Source organism: Lontra canadensis, unplaced genomic scaffold (assembly GCF_010015895.1).
Source record: "Lontra canadensis isolate GAN:19392208 unplaced genomic scaffold, GSC_riverotter_1.0 scaffold57, whole genome shotgun sequence".
In the NCBI taxonomy this organism is placed as follows: Eukaryota; Metazoa; Chordata; class Mammalia; order Carnivora; family Mustelidae; genus Lontra; species Lontra canadensis.
In genome coordinates, this window is record NW_022631051.1 from 9,945,453 (window position 1) to 9,961,766 (window position 16,314).

A 16,314-nucleotide genomic window follows, 5' to 3' on the forward strand; every position below is an offset into this window, starting at 1 on the left:
TCAGGAGAGGGCATCTGTAGTGGCCAAGAGCTTGCCCTCCGATGAGAGATGCCAGCATGGATTGTCTTGGACTCCATCAGGGATGGCTGTGCTGGGGTGAAGGGGATAGGGGGACATGTTCATCCCTCCATTCATTTATTCAGTGCCAGCTGTCTTGTGCCCTTTGTGGGCCAGGACGGGATTGTGGGAGCCAAGTGTGGGATCCTACCTTAACTCATTCTCTGAGTGTGCAGTGGGACCATGGGCAGGGTGGGGTGCCTGTCTTCAGGTTTGCTCTTCACAATACACATCATGGGTGCTCATTTGTGAAGTGCGGTTGGTGACATCGATCCATGCCTCCGGGACCCCAGTCCAACCCCCCTTCCCCATTATGACTTGGCTTGTTTTCCCATCCCCTCCCTCTGTCATTCCCACACGTACCTCGGATGTGGTTGTGGGCCTTTGCGGCCCACAAGAGTGGTGGCCCCTCTGTACGTTGGCCCACATCTTGTATTCTATTCCCATGTTCCTTAGATCCAGCCACCAAGGTGTCCAGGACTGGCACTATCCCGCTTGTCCTTTGGCTGTGATATCCTGGGTGCCTTCTGTTTCCATATGAGGAAGCTGAGCCCCAGGTGTGTGACAGGGCCTATGGTCCTCTCTCTGTGCCTCTAGGGACCCTCTTGAGAGCAGTGGTGGCTGGTTGGGTTTACCTTTCTGAGTACTGGCCACTCTGGCCTCGGACTTGGAGTCTTGGGCCAGGCCCCTTCCACAAGTTCAAGGGAGCTCCTGGGAAACCCTAGGTCTGGATAGCAGCCCCACTCTGGGCCAGGCCTATAGACCTTGGACGGGATAGACCATGGATGGGAGTGCCATGGGGACAGTTTGGGCCGTGGAGGTAGGTGATGGGAGACAGGTCAGTGGTCCCAGGAAGAGGGGCAAGAATGAAGCTAGGGGTGGGGAAGGGTGATAAGAGATAGTTGACAGGATTTGGCTTGGGATGCGAAGGGCTGGGGGTTATGGGTCCAGGCTAGTGTTCATGTCTGGGGTGCAGGGGGTCCCTGAGCTGCATGGCCAGGTGTCTCTGGGGTGTGCCGCCCCGGGTAAAGACATGTGGCGCTAGAGCAGAGTCTTGAAGTCAGATGAAGATGCAGGCACCCCGGTCAGCTGCCTCTGTTAAGTACCATCTGTTTGCCAGTCATCATTCCACAGACCCATGCCGCCACCCCCAAAGATGTGGCAGAGGCCTGAACCGTGGTTGACCTTGGGCCTTTCCCCACCGCAGGCTTTGGTTCCCCACTCTGCTGCCAGCTCTGAGACCACCCGGAGTGGGTGGTTGAGGGGGTATCCAGGTAGTCTGGACACAGGGATGGGAGACAGGAGGAGGTGACGGGGATGTGTTGGCACGTGCAAGTCCCTCTGGGGGCAGCGGGCGCTGTGTACCAGGGACTGTTAGGACAGCATGCAGATGGACGCGCTTGGGCCCATGGGCCAGGCTGGGTGCTTACACACACACCTGTGTCTGTGCACGTGTCCCTGTTGGAAGCACCAGGTACATGCACGCATGTCCAGTTCCTTATCTGCATGTGTGCCCAGGCGTGTGTAACAGGGGCCGGGCCTTCCTGTGATCACCGGCTGACTCACACTCCTGCCTGCCTGCCCGCCTGGGTGAAGTCATCGCCTGTTTTTAGCTCCCTGAGGTCATTTGCCAGTGGGGGCTCTTGGGGCCTCAGGATCCCACTACCGGGCTGCCTGGACTGGGCATTGGTGGGTGATGCTGTGAGGTTGCCAGGCATTGGGGTGGGGTGGGGGGTCCTGGCTCTTCTGGACTCCCATCTCTTCATCCCCTGTGCTGCACTGTGTCAGACCCTCATCCCAGGCTAGAGTGAGAATAAACTGAGTCACGGTGGCATTGGAGTCTGAGGTGTGCTTCCTCCTCCTCCTCTCTTATCACACCCAGCCCCTAAGTGGGGAGTTGGAGGCTCTTCTATCCACTCTCAGGGCCACGTCCTCCTGGCAGTGCTCTGGTTCCCTCTTGTCCATCTTGCTTCTCGCTCCTCCCCTCCACTTGCAGCCACAAGGCTGTGGCCCTAGGCCCCTCCATGCCTGGCCCCCCAGGGCCCAACAGAGAGAGCTCAGCACCTGACACACATTTGCTCCCACAGTTGCCAAATACAGGTGGGGCAGGCGAGACACCAGCAGTGACAGGCTCTCCCTGAACCTTCTAGTCTGGAACTGTCCCGGCTCCCAGGGCCTTCAGAGAAGAGCCCAGGCCGCCTAGCCTGGCAGCCCAGCCACACATCACTATTCAGGGTCTCAGCTTCCTCCTCCTTCTCAGGGAACATCGTTCCTCCTTCCTGGCCACGTCCCCATCACACTTTCCACCTACAACCCCAAACCGAGTGGCAGCCAAGGCTGCGGCCCACAAGGGGTGAGGTGTTAGCTGGAAGGCCTTGCAAAATGGCCTTCCCTGTGGATGCCTGAGATCCCCTGTCGGTGGTTTGTGGAGTCCTGGCTAAGCCTCTCCCTTCTGTCAGGCCTCTGTTTTCCTCTCTATGAAATCACATACTGTTGTCCTCTTTGGTCCTGCTTCTGGGAGCAGAGGCTGCATTCTGGGGCTTCGTTCCTGTGTCTCCAGAGCCCAGGGCATACGCCTGTCCTAACATGGTGCAGGCCTATATCTGGACCTCCAAAGAGTTTGCGGGGGTCCAGAATCTCAGCACGGTGTGCAATTGGGGGCTTAAGCGTTTTGTCAGGGCAGGACCCAACCTGAGGAGAGTCCGCACCCCAAGAACCTTGGGAGGCAGGCCCCAGGGCAGCCCTGGGCATCAAGGCTTACGTACCTCCCACACCCAGGGCCAGGAGCAGAGTAGGGCTCTGGTGGTGGGCAGATAGGGTTGTGGCCTTCCTTGGGCCTCAGCTCTGTTTCTGGAGAGGGCCTCAGAGGCCTGGGGGCCCGGACAGGGGACCCATTCCTCAAGGCACAGCATCTGGGCCACAGAGCAGGGCCTGTCCTCCTGCTGACCTGGCCCCCGCTGCCCAGGAATGTGCTCCTGCTTGCCTGCCCACGGCAGCTTGGGTTTCAGCCCCTATCCATGCTGACCAGATGCTAATCCTGGGACGTTGGCATGCTGTGGGGGCCCGTGCAGTCAGAGGCCCAGGGGTAGATGGACTTCAGCTCTCGGCCCCCTTTGCCAGTCAGCACAGTCAGGTTAGCTCTGCTATGGAGCCTCTGCTTCCCCACTGGCATGTCTGGCCCTAGGTGTAGGGCCTTAAAAAGGCTTCTGTCCAGAGTTGTCTTGCCTGGAATTCCACCATGGTCATCCCCTGCAGGGATGAAGGCAAGGGGAGCTGCAGTTGGGGAGACCTTGGAGGGAGGTATTTGGAGAGGGGACACCAGGGCTCCCATCAAGGACTAACTGGGGACACCTGGCCTGAATCACCACCTCAGGGTTCTGAGAAAAGACCCAGCACCTCAACAGGGAGTGCCAAATGCTGGCCCAAATGAGGTAGGGCTAGGCTCTGCCCACTCAACACCCCAAGAGTGTCCAGGCCGGAAGGAGCAAGGGTATTTTGGGCATTCTGAGAACTGGGGATTTCCGTCCTCTGAGGGCGTCTGGCTGGCCTTGGGAGCAGTGGGGGCCTGGGTGTGGCCCTGGGGAGTCAGTGGTGCCGAAGCTGCTCCCCGAGGCCTCTGCGTTCAGGGTTTCTTGGGAAGAGGCCCAGGACACAAGGAGGCCCAGCCGGGGGTAGTGAGCCGTGTCCAGAGTCCAAGTTCCAGGTCCCACCAACCTCCTTAAGCCACCAGGAACCTGTAGCAGCCAGGCCTTGCAGCTCAGCCCAGGGAGGCACCAGGACTGGGGGAGGTCAAGCCCCAAAGACCCCCATGGGATAAGGCAGCAGGATCAGTCAGCCGTATGGCATTCAGAGGCAGGAATGGGCTGGGGCTGAGATAGGCTCTGGGGCCTGTGGGTTCCAGGGGTGGGAAGAAGGCCCTCCCGGCCTCTAGGCCAGCACCTGCATCCATACTCTAGGGCCAGGGAGCTGTGAGTCCTCCCACTGACAACCCCTCACACCCCCCCCCCCCCCCCTAGGAGCAGAGCCCGGGCAGCCAGGCCTCACTGGCCACAATGCCAGAGGCGCCCGAGGTGCTGGAGGAGACAGTGACAGTAGAGGAGGACCCCGGCACTCCTACCTCCCACGTGTCCATTGTCACATCAGAAGACGGCACGACCCGGCGCACTGAGACCAAGGTATGGCCAGGCCCAGGCAGTGGACAAGTAGGCCATATAGCCACGGTTGTTGCATGTACAGAGGGGCCTCCCAGGGCACCTATTGGGCTGGTGTCCGGGCCTCTCAGCCTGCCCAGCCTGCCCACCGGCCACCCACTTCCCCACCAGGTCACCAAGACGGTCAAGACAGTGACTACGAGGACAGTGCGCCAAGTACCCGTAGGCCCAGATGGCCTACCCCTGCTGGATGGAGGCCCCCCGCTAGGCCCCTTTGCAGACGGCCCGCTGGACCGGCACTACCTGTTGCGCGGGGGCGGTCCGGCAGCCACACTTTCCCGCGCTTACCTCAGCAGCGCGGGCAGCTTTACCGATGGCCCTGAGCCCCGTGATGTCCCCAGCTATGGCAGTCTCTCCCGGGGGCTGGGTGTGCGGCCCGCACGTGGCCCCCTTGGCCCAGGCCCCATCGATGGCTGTTTCACACTGCCTGGCCGACGTGAGGCCTTCCCTGCAGGCCCCGAGCCTGTGCCGCCAGCTGGTCGCTCCCAGCCGGAGCGCTTCCAGGCAGAGCCATACGGCTTAGAGGATGACACCCGCAGTCTGGCTGCTGACGATGAGGGTGGTCCGGAGCTGGAGCCTGACTACGGTACTGCCACAAGGAGGAGGCCTGAGTGTGGGCGTGGCCTTCGAAGCAGGTGAGGACCCTTAGTCTGGCCACCGCCTCTGGGAAGTCGGCCTTCCATTCCCCCAGCAGAGAGTCCTCTGCAGGAGGTCTAGCTACTGGGGCTAAGTTAGTTACACACTAGTTTGAATCAGCTTCAATTCAAGGACAGCAGCAAGGGAAGCTTCTGGGATAGTGGAAGTTGCACCGGGCACCCTCCCTGGAAGTCTGGAGCATTAGGGAAGTCAGTGACCATGCCCAACACCCACTATCCCTGCTCCAGACAGATGACCACGAAGGTAGGAACACAAGAGGCTCAAAGCATTTCCTCTGAGTCTGAGGCTCCAGCCTTTCCCCAGGCCTCAATTGCCCCTGTGTACAGAAGCAACCAGAAACTAGGCTATCAAGCTCTTCCCAGCATCGACTCTGGTTCTGTCACCTCAGCCCTCAGTTTTTCCATCTGTAGAGTGAGAACATGATCACAGCCTTGGTATGAATTATGCTGGGTGACCACAGGAAAGACACCTGACCCCTCCTGGCCTCAGTCCCTGCTCTAGGAAGTAGGTTTGCTGGTGACATCCTACAAGGACATCATGTACTCTGGGGGACTGGTGGCCTGAATGCCCCTTATATGGTCCCACCAGGATGGCTGTGTGCAGGGAGGGTCACCTCCTGCACCCACATCCTGGCAGATCTCATGTCACAGAGATGGTTCTCATGGGAAAGCAGGATCCCAGTCACAGATAGATGTTTCATAGAAATGCTTTTAACTCCCAATTGGGGAATGCTGCATGGTGATGGGAGTGAGTGAGCTCCCCATCTTAGGGGGATCCAAGCCCCGATAACCACTGGCTGGTGTTTGGCCAAGTCGCTAGCTGTGAGTCAGTTCTTGCTGGCCTAGGGTGTGACTCGCAGCAGCCACTCAGTACTTGGGGCTCCATATGAATGCTCTAGACCTATCCCCACCCTTCATGGGTTCGTGGTCCACGATAATGAAGATAATGGTGGGTCGCCTTGGAGTGGGCATCCTCAGGCAGTGCTGAGATATTCCTGTGCCCTGCCTGCCTGCACAGGCCCTATGAGGATGTGGCAGATGATGGCGGTGAGCTGATAGAGGAGCGGCCCCCGTTTCCCGCTGCAACGGCCCCCCTGGCCCAGCCGGAACGGGGCAGCCTGGGCAGTCTGGACAGAGTGGTACGGCGGTCGCCCTCAGTCGACAGTGCCCGTAAGGAGCCGCGTTGGCGGGACCCCGAGCTGCCGGAGGTCTTGGCTATGCTGCGACACCCCGTGGACCCTGTGAAAGCCAACGCGGCTGCCTACCTGCAGCACCTGTGCTTCGAGAATGAAGGCGTCAAGCGACGCGTGCGGCAGCTGAGGGGCCTGCCCTTGCTCGTGGCTCTGCTGGACCACCCGAGGGCAGAGGTGCGGCGGCGGGCCTGTGGGGCACTGCGGAACCTCTCTTATGGCCGGGACACGGACAACAAGGCTGCCATCCGGGACTGCGGTGGTGTTCCTGCCCTGGTGCGCCTGCTGCGGGCTGCCCGGGATAACGAGGTCCGAGAGCTCGTCACCGGTGAGTGATGCCTGGCCTCCCCCCATCCCTCAGGGAGAGGAGAGTGAGGCTTGGTCAGGGAAAGACCCTCCCCACAACCACCCACCCATTCTGTCAGGAGTTCAGCTGCTGGGAGTAGGCATTAGGCTTAGGCTGAGGTCCCCAGTCTCTCTACCTGTGGACTCTTCAGGCACATTCCCTCTTCATCTCTGCCCCCACCCTCTCAATCCCCATACTCCAGGTCTAGCCTCCTGGTCTCACCCTCCAGTGGGGCTGGTGCTGGGCGATGGTGCCTTATGGGACCCAATTAGTCAGGTAGGGTCATGTGACCACCTTTAGGTGGGGCCAGTGGAGCAGTAGTGCCACCTGCCCCCCCACCCCCCACCCCCGGGCTCAGAAGGGATGGGGGAAGAGAATGTACTTGCTTGTCCAGCCACGGGCTCCCTGCCAGCCTTTCCTCTGTGTCCCACCCCCCCCTGGTGCTTCCTCCCAGCAGGTAGCTACTGTTAGGTAACTTGCCTGGGCCAGGGTGGGCACCCAGGACCTCTCATGGCTTTTGTTAATTCCTGCCTTCTGGGGCATGTCCTGAGTGAGGTCTCGTGGGGAGGTCGGAAGGTCACTGCTTGTGTGGTGAGCACGGGCTGGTTAATGGCGCCCTGCAGGCACACTCTGGAACCTGTCATCCTACGAGCCCCTGAAGATGGTCATCATTGACCACGGCCTGCAGACGCTGACCCACGAGGTCATTGTGCCCCACTCGGGCTGGGAGCGTGAGCCCAATGAGGATTCCAAGCCAAGGGATGCTGAGTGGACGACAGTCTTCAAGAACACATCGGGCTGCTTGAGGTGTGGGTGGGGGCTGGGCTCGGGCACTCTTCTCTGCAGCCACCCAGGACCGTTCTTGGTCAAGGAGGCAGGAGCCAGGCACCAGAGCCTGTACGCAGACCTGGGAATGTACTCGTGTCCGATATAACCTGGAAGGCAATTAGCCACCCAAGTCTCAGGAGCCTCCTAGCCAATGTCGCAGTTCCTGCCCAAGTCCGGAGAATGGGGCCTGATGGGGCTGTACTCAGCGCCAAGGGCAGCCTCTGGACAAGGTCTGCCACGCTCTCATGTAGGACCTCATGTCTCCAGCCCTGCTCAGCTTCTACCCACATTCCCATCACCGTGACAGCCAGGTTAGGGGGAGCCAGGACCCTCATCTTCCGTCTGCCTCAGAGGCCTCATTGCACGTCCTGGTGACCTCAGCCCCAGTCCTCCAACCCTGGCCATCACAACAGAGTCCCCACAGGGGATCCTGGGTTCCCATGGTCCTGCCCGTCCATCAGGATGTAGCCGTGTGGCCCTCTGGGGTCCTCATCTCAGGGTAAGGTTGAACTCAGAACTGCCACTGGGGCAGGGGGAGCAGAATTACCTGTGCGTGGATTCAGGACTCTGGACCCTTCCAATTCTGCTGGGCATCAGAAAAGGCCCCCAGCTCCACAGATGCTAGGCCAGGGCTCCCTCCGAGGGTTGCAGTGGTTGGGACACTGTCAATAGCCCTAATAGGCTGGTGTCAGAGCTGTTCTTACAGATGAAGACCTGACCCCAAGGCCTGGTGCGGGGGAGGGGCTGGGAAATCCCCATGGGAGCCAGGGTTTACCAGGCTTGCTTTTGGCCACCCAGGAACGTGAGTTCGGATGGTGCAGAGGCCCGGCGGCGGCTCCGGGAATGTGAGGGGCTGGTGGATGCCCTGTTGCACGCCTTGCAGTCCGCGGTGGGCAGAAAGGACACGGACAATAAGGTGGGTGGGGCAGGGGGCAGGGCGGATGTCCCTAACAGGTCTCAGCTGGGTGAGTCTCATAGTCTCCTCCAAAGGGTTAGGGAGATGGAGCAGGGACTGGGCCCAGGGGGCCCTGAACTATTGGGGCAGCACAGGAGAAGTAGGCATGCAGTCTGGGGCAGTGCCCTGGGCATGGGCCACACTGAAGTGGCCACTCCGAAGTGGACATGCTATGAAGTCCCCCACCAGCTCCTACCCATGGTGTGTTCTCCACATTTTTCCTTCCTCAGCCCCTCCCTGGGAGCCCTTACCCCTATAGGCCCCCTGGCTTTGGTCTCCCCGTCTTTGCACCCTCAGCTCCCTCTGTGCACACTGGCTGTGGCCAGGCTTCCCTGGGGAGGGTGGGCAGTCTCTGTGCTCACCTGGCCCTGCTCCACCATTTCTCCTCTCCCCGCAGTCGGTGGAGAACTGTGTGTGTATCATGCGGAACCTGTCCTACCACGTGCACAAGGAGGTGCCTGGGGCCGACAGGTACCAGGAGGCTGAGCCAGGGCCCCCGGGCAGTGCTGCGGGTTCCCAGCGCCGGAGGAGGGATGACGCCGGCTGTTTCGGTGGCAAGAAGGCCAAAGGTGTGTGGGAGGGACTGGGGTACTGCACTCTAGGACTCCCCCTGCTACCCCAGGCTGAAGGGGCACCATACCTGCGGCCATCCCGGAAGCCAGAGACCACTGGTCAGCTCGTGATGGGCAGGTGGGGAAGCAGGGAGCCTGGAAGGCCGTAGGGTCATCCAACTGACAGGCCAGCTGTCCCTCATCTGCACTCTGGGGTCCCCCAGTGGAGGGCAGGGGTGAACCTACATGGTTGTCCCTGCTGCTGCCTGGACTCAGTCCCTCAGCTCCAGGAAGGGTTCTTTGGGTCCCTGTTTGGAAAGTACTGAAGTCGATGCTGCCTCCTGGCATTCACAGAGCACCTGAAGACCTTGAGATGGCCTGGAGGCAGTACCCCACCCTGCCTTCACGCCATCCTACCTGGCGTTTGCTGGGTGCAGGTTCCGGGATCCACATTCTCAGGCACCTGCTGAGTTGCATCTGTGCACCACCTTGACCTCCCCCGCCCACCCACCCCGTGTGGACCTGTTCTGAACCCAGGCCTCCCCTTTCTTGTTCCACTTGCGGGCACTCAGCCCTCCCCAGTGATCGGGTGGGGTTCCCCGACCTATCTGTTCAACCCAGGGTATGCATTGAGAAGTCGAGGCCGCCTAGGAGGGCATGGTGGGGGGGTGCTGCCCACTCAGGCTCATCTCCTCTCTCCTGTGCTTCTTCCGGCCGCCCAGAGGAGTGGTTCCACCAAGGTGAGTCCCTGTTTGTCCTGCTGTCCAGGCCCAGTGGGTGCAGTGGACACCAGGGAGGTGCCACCCACCCTCTTGTCCAGGCAGTCATTGCTATGACAACTGCAGGGCGGTCCAGCCTCAAGGCCCTGCCCCATCCCCAGTCCCTTTCCCGGGCAGCCGTCTCCATGACAACTGTGTGGACATGGCAACGGCAGGAATGTCAGCCCTGGACTCACTAGGAGGCCAACGGGCTATTCCTCTGTAACCTCAGACCCAGCTACCCAGGCAGGGCTGGGCCTGGCGCTGGAACAGGGAGAGTCAAGGAGGGGCAGGGTCTGGGTGTATATGTCCCCACAGGCCCCAGGGAACAAAGTCTGCCCCTGGGAATGAGGTGATATGTGGCTTAAAGGGACCACACAAAGTCCCCGTGAGGCTGGGCAGAATAGGGAGCCCAGATCATCTGAACTCAGCTCTGCTGCCTTTCAGAGGAGAAGATGCTCCCTCATTTGAGATGAGGGTGACTGCGAGCTAGTGAGCTCACCTCCGCCGCTTCTCTGTTCCAGGGAAGAAGGATGGTGACACGGACCGGAACTTTGACACACTGGACCTGCCCAAGCGAACCGAGGCTGCCAAAGGTGAGTGGACAGCGGCAGAATTCAGCCCAGGCCCATCCAGGTAGCGAGGCTTTGTGCTACCAAGCAGACTTGAAGGGCCTTGGGGATCCCGTGGGGAAACAGTCCACAGGTGTGCCCCCCCCCCAGAAGGCTGTCCAGTCCCTGGGTACCTGCTGTGGATTCAGAATCAGGGTCAGTTCCGTGGGTCACTCCAGGCAGGGTGGGAGACAGAGGCACAGAGAGAGAGAGGCCAGGCATTTACCAGGTCACACAGCATGCGAAAAAACTAGAGGGGATAGAGTAAGGCCTTCAGTGAAGGGCAGAGACCGGTTAGGCAGGACCTGTGGTGTCAGCTGAGGGGCTCATGTTCACTCCGGGGGTTTAGGAGTTGAGGTGGGCAGTCAGGTCTAGTAGGGGGGCTTGATCATGCAGGAGGCAGAGTGGTTTGTCTTCTCGTCCCCTGTGTCTGTTGCAGCCCTACTGTGTGCTGGTGCTATTCTGTACACTGGGAATCTAGCCTCAGTAAGATAGTTCTGCCCTGGTGAGCCCCAGGCCACGGCCCACCCTGCAAGCCCAGATACCCCCAAGCAGGATGGAAGACCCCAGCCATGGGATCTAGGGGAAAACATCACACACAGAGGGACCAGTGCCGGCAGATGCCTTCAGCGGTAAATACCCTGAGTGGTAGACGTGCTTGGAGCATCTGAGGAAAGGAAGCCCAGCAGAGCTGGAGTGGAGGGACTGTGAGGCATGAGGAATGGGGAGGGGGTGAGAAAATGTGGAGTGGGAGGATAGGAGAGGAGGAATAATACAGTACGGGACAACTGAAAGGCTGTTCAGCCCCTCCTCTCTGGAGTACCTTGGGGCAACTCTGCTGCACTGGGGGGCCAGGGCCTCAACTGATGGGGAACCAGGAGTGGTTGAGCAGGGTGCGGACTGAGAAGGCGGGCCCTGTTGCTTGGGGTGTGCACTGGTAACAGCCTAAGTTACATAGGAGAGAATAGGGCCATGTTACTAGGGAGGATGGGTCTCATTGCTAGGGCTCCTCCCCCCCAGTTGGTTGCACTACCCAGGAGGGCTGGCCCTGTTGTTAGGGAGTTTGAGTCCTATTGCTAGGGGAGCGGCCCTGGTTACCACTGGTTACCACCTCCCTCCCTAACCCAGGCCTCCTGGATGCTCTGGATACCAGGCAGGTCCAATACCATTTCTTTGGCAGCAGGGTCAAGGGAACAATGACCTGGCTTAGACCCCCTGCCTCCTCACTGAGTCTCTGTTCTTCCATGAAATGGGAATTCTTTCTCCCTTGGGTGGCTCATAAGGGGTGAACATGTGGTTAAATTTTCCCTGACTGCACATACCCATCCCTGGCCCCAGCTGACTCTTGCCCTGGGGGCATTGATGGGAGGAGGGGAAGAGGGGGTAATGGGGGGGGCCTGGGTGACTGTGGGCGGTGGGTGCTCTGTGCCCAGGCTTTGAGCTGCTGTATCAGCCCGAGGTGGTACGTCTCTACCTCTCCCTCCTCACGGAGAGCCGGAACTTTAACACCCTGGAGGCTGCCGCTGGCGCCCTACAGAACCTCAGCGCTGGCAACTGGATGGTGAGAGGCCGAATCTGGCAGGGAGGGGACATAGAGAATCCTAGGTACCCCATCGGTGCCGGCCTCTGCCTTTGCCCAGTCTTGGTGGGGGGACCACATGGGACATGGTGCCTCCCCCAAAGTCCGGGGAGGTTTGCAGCACGAAGGCTGCAAGGTGGAGGTAGAGTTGAGATGCTTGGGTAGGGCTTTGTCCTGTCGGGGAGGAGGGTCCAGCCAGAGGGAACAGTCAGGGCTCAGGTAGGAGAGTGTCTAGGCCTGTGGGCGGGACTCAGCGTGCTGAGCCCCTTCCCCGCTCCACTGCCACAGTGGGCCACCTACATCCGTGCCATGGTGCGCAAGGAACGTGGCCTTCCGGTGCTCGTGGAGCTGCTGCAGTCCGAGACTGACAAGGTGGTGCGTGCTGTCGCCATCGCCCTACGCAACCTCTCCCTGGACCGGCGCAACAAGGACCTCATTGGTGAGGATGCTGGTGGGGCAGAGCCAGGATGCAGAATCCAGGGGGCTGCTCTGGGGTGCTCCCCTACATCCCCCGGCAGGGTGGGGAGGAGGTCAGGGGCCCAGCCCTGCTCCTGTCATTCCATCCCAGCCTCTGGAGCTCAGGTCTTCCCAAACAGTCTCAAGGCCTAGCCCCTATGCACAGTGGGTGACTTTGCAGCTCCCTGAGGGCTCTCCTGATGGATCCCACCCCTTCCTGCTGGGGTGGGCAGAGGTGTGTGCTGACAATGGCCCCTGCCCTTCAGGGAGCTATGCCATGGCGGAGCTGGTGCGGAACGTGCGCAATGCACAGACTCCGCCGCGACCGGGTGCCCGCCTGGAGGAGGACACAGTGGTGGCCGTGCTCAACACCATCCATGAGATCGTGTCCGACAGCCTGGACAATGCGCGCTCACTGCTACAGGCCGGAGGGGTGCCAGCGCTGGTAGCACTTGGCGCTGCCAGGTGGATGAGGGTGCAGCCTGGAGAGGGGGCCAGGGGAGGTTGGGGCCGGGGGGGAGGGCAGGACGGACCAAGTGCTGACCCCGCCCTGGGCCTGGCCGTAGCCAATCGGTGCGCGAAGCGAAGGCCGCCTCCCACGTGCTGCAGACTGTGTGGAGCTACAAGGAGCTGCGAGGTGCCCTACAGAAGGATGGCTGGACAAAGGCACGCTTCCAGGTGCGGCCTGCCTGGCCTTTCTTTTCCTCCTCCACTTCTCCAGGCTAGGTCCCCCACAGGAGTGCCCCTGACCCCACACCCTGTCTGTTTTGTGACCCTGCCCACCCCTAGTCAGCCGCTGCTACTGCTAAGGGACCCAAAGGAGCACCAAGTCCTGGAGGCTTTGACGACAGCACCCTGCCACTGGTGGACAAGAGCCTTGGTGAGTATGGGGTCGGGGCGTGGAAAACCGTATCTAAGGTATAAGAAATGCTCTTCCACCTAGGTGCATTGACTGTGCCAAGACAGGTGAGGGCTGGGAGGGCCCCTTTCCTGGCTTGCAGCCTCCTACAACCTCTACACCCATGGTGTCCACATTGATGGGGGGGGGAGGAGTGTTTCCGTGGCAGAGGACCGGCAGAATGGTGCTAAGATATTAGTGACAAAGGATACCCAAGGTCACAGAAGCCATCCCTGCTGTGGGTTTGTCTGTCCTGGTGTCCCCACTGGTTCTTGCAACCAGCCACCCACCTGGCTTGTGCTTTGCAGATGGTGAGAAGCCAGGCAGCCGGGACGTGATCCCCATGGAGGCACTTGGCCCAGGTGAGTGCAGATATGGAGCTGCTTGTTTCTTGTGGGGGGGCAGGGGGTGGCGGAGGGCAGTGGAGGCTCTGAAATGGGCCAGGTGGTTTTGCCTTGTGTGTTTGGTGCTGGGAAAGCCTACCAAGGAGGTGCTGGTTGGAAAAGAGATTTGATTTAGGGGTGTTGCTGGGGGGCGGGGCGGTGGGTAGCCAAAAGGAGGGGTCTGTGCCCAGCCAAGGTCTTTGGTCTGTCAGCTGAAGGGGGCTGGAGGGTTCTGAGCCACCATGAAATGACCTGGCCCAAGTCTCCAGCACAGTGTTGGAGCAGGTAGTGCACCCTGTCCCAGGGGCCCCCTGTGCCTGGGCTGAGAGGGAGAGCTACTCCTGCGATGCCTGCCCCTGAGTTCCTCTCCTGTCCCCACCCCAAGACGGATACTCCACTGTGGACCGGAGGGAGCGGAGGGCTCGAGGTAGTGACCCTGCAGGGGAAGTCTCTGAGAAGGAACCGTTGAAAGTAAGTGGCTGTGGGCAGGTGCCCAGGGCATGCCTGAGAGGGGCCCTGGCTAGGTGCTGAAGGTGCTGAGTTTAGGCCACCTGGTCCACTGGGGTGGGGCTCACCTACAGGGCAGCTGGGCTGGGAGACAGAGCCTGGAGGACTGCCCCCCACCCCCAGCCTCAGAAACTTTACTGTCAGAATTAGTCTCTGGGTGCAGGTGGTTTAAAGCTCACACGCATTGGGAGAGCAGGGGCACGGGACAGAGGGCCCTGCCTCAAAGATGCACAAGGGCCGGGGGAGTCTGAGCAAGCGTGTCTTCACCCTTCTCTGCTTGTGTGGTGTGGGGAGGAGGGTTGGGAGAGGGCCCATCCTTGTCCTGCCTACAGGGCAGCTCCTGTTAACCTGTTCTGTGACAGTCTCTTGGCTTTGGGCACAGGCCTGTGTGTGTCTCCACATCAGTGTGTATCTATGTGGGCCACACTAGCTCAGCTCCCCCATTGTGTGCACCCTGGCTCTGGCCTCGCCCACTCAGCAGCCTAGCCCCCACCCGTCAGCGCTGACTAACCTGCTTTGTTCTGCCTCTAATGCCTTCCTGCCCACTGCCCACTGGTCTGCTGCAGCCCGACCCCAGCAGGAAGGTTCCTCCTGGGCCCAGTAGGCCCGCAGTCAGGCTGGTGGACGCCGTGGGGGACGCTAAGCCTCAGCCCGTTGACTCCTGGGTCTAGTTGCATGCCTGGTACGTTCTCTCGTCTGGTTTTTCATTCAGCTGTTTCCTGTGCTCTGGGAAGGGGCTTCTCGTTAATCTCTGCTGGCTGCATGTTCTGTCCCTTGGTGCTCCCTGGTGGGACTCCGGCTTCAAGCTCAGCAGGCTCAAATGCCCATCTCTGGGACAGGCTGGGGTTTGAGATGGACATGCCCCCCGGGCATGCAGTCCCGGCTCAGGCACTGTGTCATATGGGTCCAGAGCGGGAACGGGGCCCCCACATTTAATGCCCCAAGCACAGTGCCCCCCAATGACCAGCAAGTCGGATTGGCCCTGATAGTGAGATTCGCGAGGTCAGCCTCTGCCACCTACAGCAGCTGCCTTTGTCCATACTTTCATTGGCCTAGCCTGTGGAGGGGTCCGCCCAGCACCCCCCCTCCCCCGCCCCCAGGCCACCCTGCTTAACCTTCCCCTCTCCCTCCTTAGGTCTCCAGCGTAGCCGTTTGTTCTTAGGGATCTGATCATGGGAAGAAGGGTACTCCAGGGCTGGCCCTCACAGAACCTGCTGTGGAGCTTGGAGCCCCCTGGCGGCAGGGGTTGGCAGCGCCTCTCACCCAGGAGCCAGGGCCAGACATTCTGGACATGCCTCCCTTCCTGCCCCTCGCTCCCTCCCTCCTAACTCCCTAGGCTGAGTTAGCTGTTTACTGACATGGTATTGTGTGCAAGTGAGAGAGAGAAAGAAAGCCAGTGGAGCTGCCAGGGTGGGGCCCAGGGAAGCGGCAGGACAGGGCACCTGGCTTTGCTTTGGGGCTGGTGGTGTAGGAGACTGTGCTCCTGTGTGTGCAGGGCCCCAGAGGAGCCTGGCAGCGGGCCCTGAGAGCAGGCAGTGGGGAAGGGAGGAGGGGGCTCAGAGAAGGAGATTGACTCTGGAAGGTAGACGGGATCCGCTGGGCTCTGTGTCCCACCCTGCATGGCAGGCAGACCATGGTGGGGGGGGGGGTGCTGGCCCATACAGAGAGGCTTTGGAGGTAGCAAGATGGGGGTCAGGCTGTGCTTGCCCCCCACCCTGCCCTTGGCTCCATGGAACCCCAGTGCAGCAGGAGCCTTCCCTGAGCGGCTCTGGCCTGGCCGTGGCTGCTGAACCCTGTCTGCCAGAGCCCCAAGTCACAGCTCCCGGGATTGACCTTCGGCAGCAATGGGGGACTGCTGCCTAGTGCCTGCTGTTCGGGACTTAAACACAGAAGAAAAACACTGACAAAAAGCATTAAAAATGAAACCAAAATAAGACTGTATTGGTAAACACCTAAATTTTTGTAAGAAAATTTAAAAATTAAAAAAAGCAACAAAGGAACTTCCTATTTTCTGTGGCTCAGATCTCTTGCCACCAGCTGCTTACCCTTCCCTGCTTGCCAGGTGGGGCATGGGTGTCCATGTGCTACATCCGGAAGGGGCTCAGCTCCCTGGCCCCAGGGTGGGTTTCTTCACATGTCCTCCCAGGCCCACTGTGATCCCCTTTCTGCACACACACAGAAGACTTGCTTTGGGGTGGTTGGCTGGGGCCCGAGTCCCATGGTGGTGTCCTGGCCAGAGGCTGGTCTGCACACAGGTGGGCTCAGCCAGAATTGGGGGGGAGGGGATCCCTGGAGAGCCTCTAAGGTAGTTAGGGGGCCTTGGGGCCA

The 16,314-nt window shown here is 60.4% G+C and overlaps 1 protein-coding gene across 7 annotated transcripts in view; it reads left to right on the top strand.

Annotated features, from left to right (window-relative positions):
- ARVCF (ARVCF delta catenin family member) overlaps positions 1 to 15,986 on the top strand; it is a 54,781-nt gene extending 38,795 nt beyond the window's left edge. For 3 of the 7 annotated variants that reach the window (XM_032875866.1, XM_032875867.1, XM_032875870.1), the window contains 17 exons: positions 4,074 to 4,232; positions 4,380 to 4,903; positions 5,943 to 6,442; positions 7,084 to 7,267; positions 8,087 to 8,204; positions 8,641 to 8,812; positions 9,517 to 9,534; positions 10,077 to 10,148; positions 11,597 to 11,724; positions 12,031 to 12,181; positions 12,465 to 12,663; positions 12,765 to 12,876; positions 12,988 to 13,078; positions 13,405 to 13,458; positions 13,865 to 13,950; positions 14,553 to 14,668; positions 15,122 to 15,986. In XM_032875866.1, coding sequence (XP_032731757.1) covers positions 4,074 to 4,232; positions 4,380 to 4,903; positions 5,943 to 6,442; positions 7,084 to 7,267; positions 8,087 to 8,204; positions 8,641 to 8,812; positions 9,517 to 9,534; positions 10,077 to 10,148; positions 11,597 to 11,724; positions 12,031 to 12,181; positions 12,465 to 12,663; positions 12,765 to 12,876; positions 12,988 to 13,078; positions 13,405 to 13,458; positions 13,865 to 13,950; positions 14,553 to 14,657 — 2,673 coding nt within the window. In that variant the 3' untranslated portion in view covers positions 14,658 to 14,668; positions 15,122 to 15,986. Of the gene's footprint in view, positions 1 to 513; positions 615 to 4,073; positions 4,233 to 4,379; positions 4,904 to 5,942; positions 6,443 to 7,083; positions 7,268 to 8,086; positions 8,205 to 8,640; positions 8,813 to 9,516; positions 9,535 to 10,076; positions 10,149 to 11,596; positions 11,725 to 12,030; positions 12,182 to 12,464; positions 12,664 to 12,764; positions 12,877 to 12,987; positions 13,079 to 13,404; positions 13,459 to 13,864; positions 13,951 to 14,552; positions 14,669 to 15,121 lie in introns of all 7 variants that reach the window. The other 4 variants (XM_032875868.1, XM_032875871.1, XM_032875872.1 and 1 more) reach the window with 3 other exon arrangements.
- Positions 15,987 to 16,314: the final 328 nt, after the last annotated feature.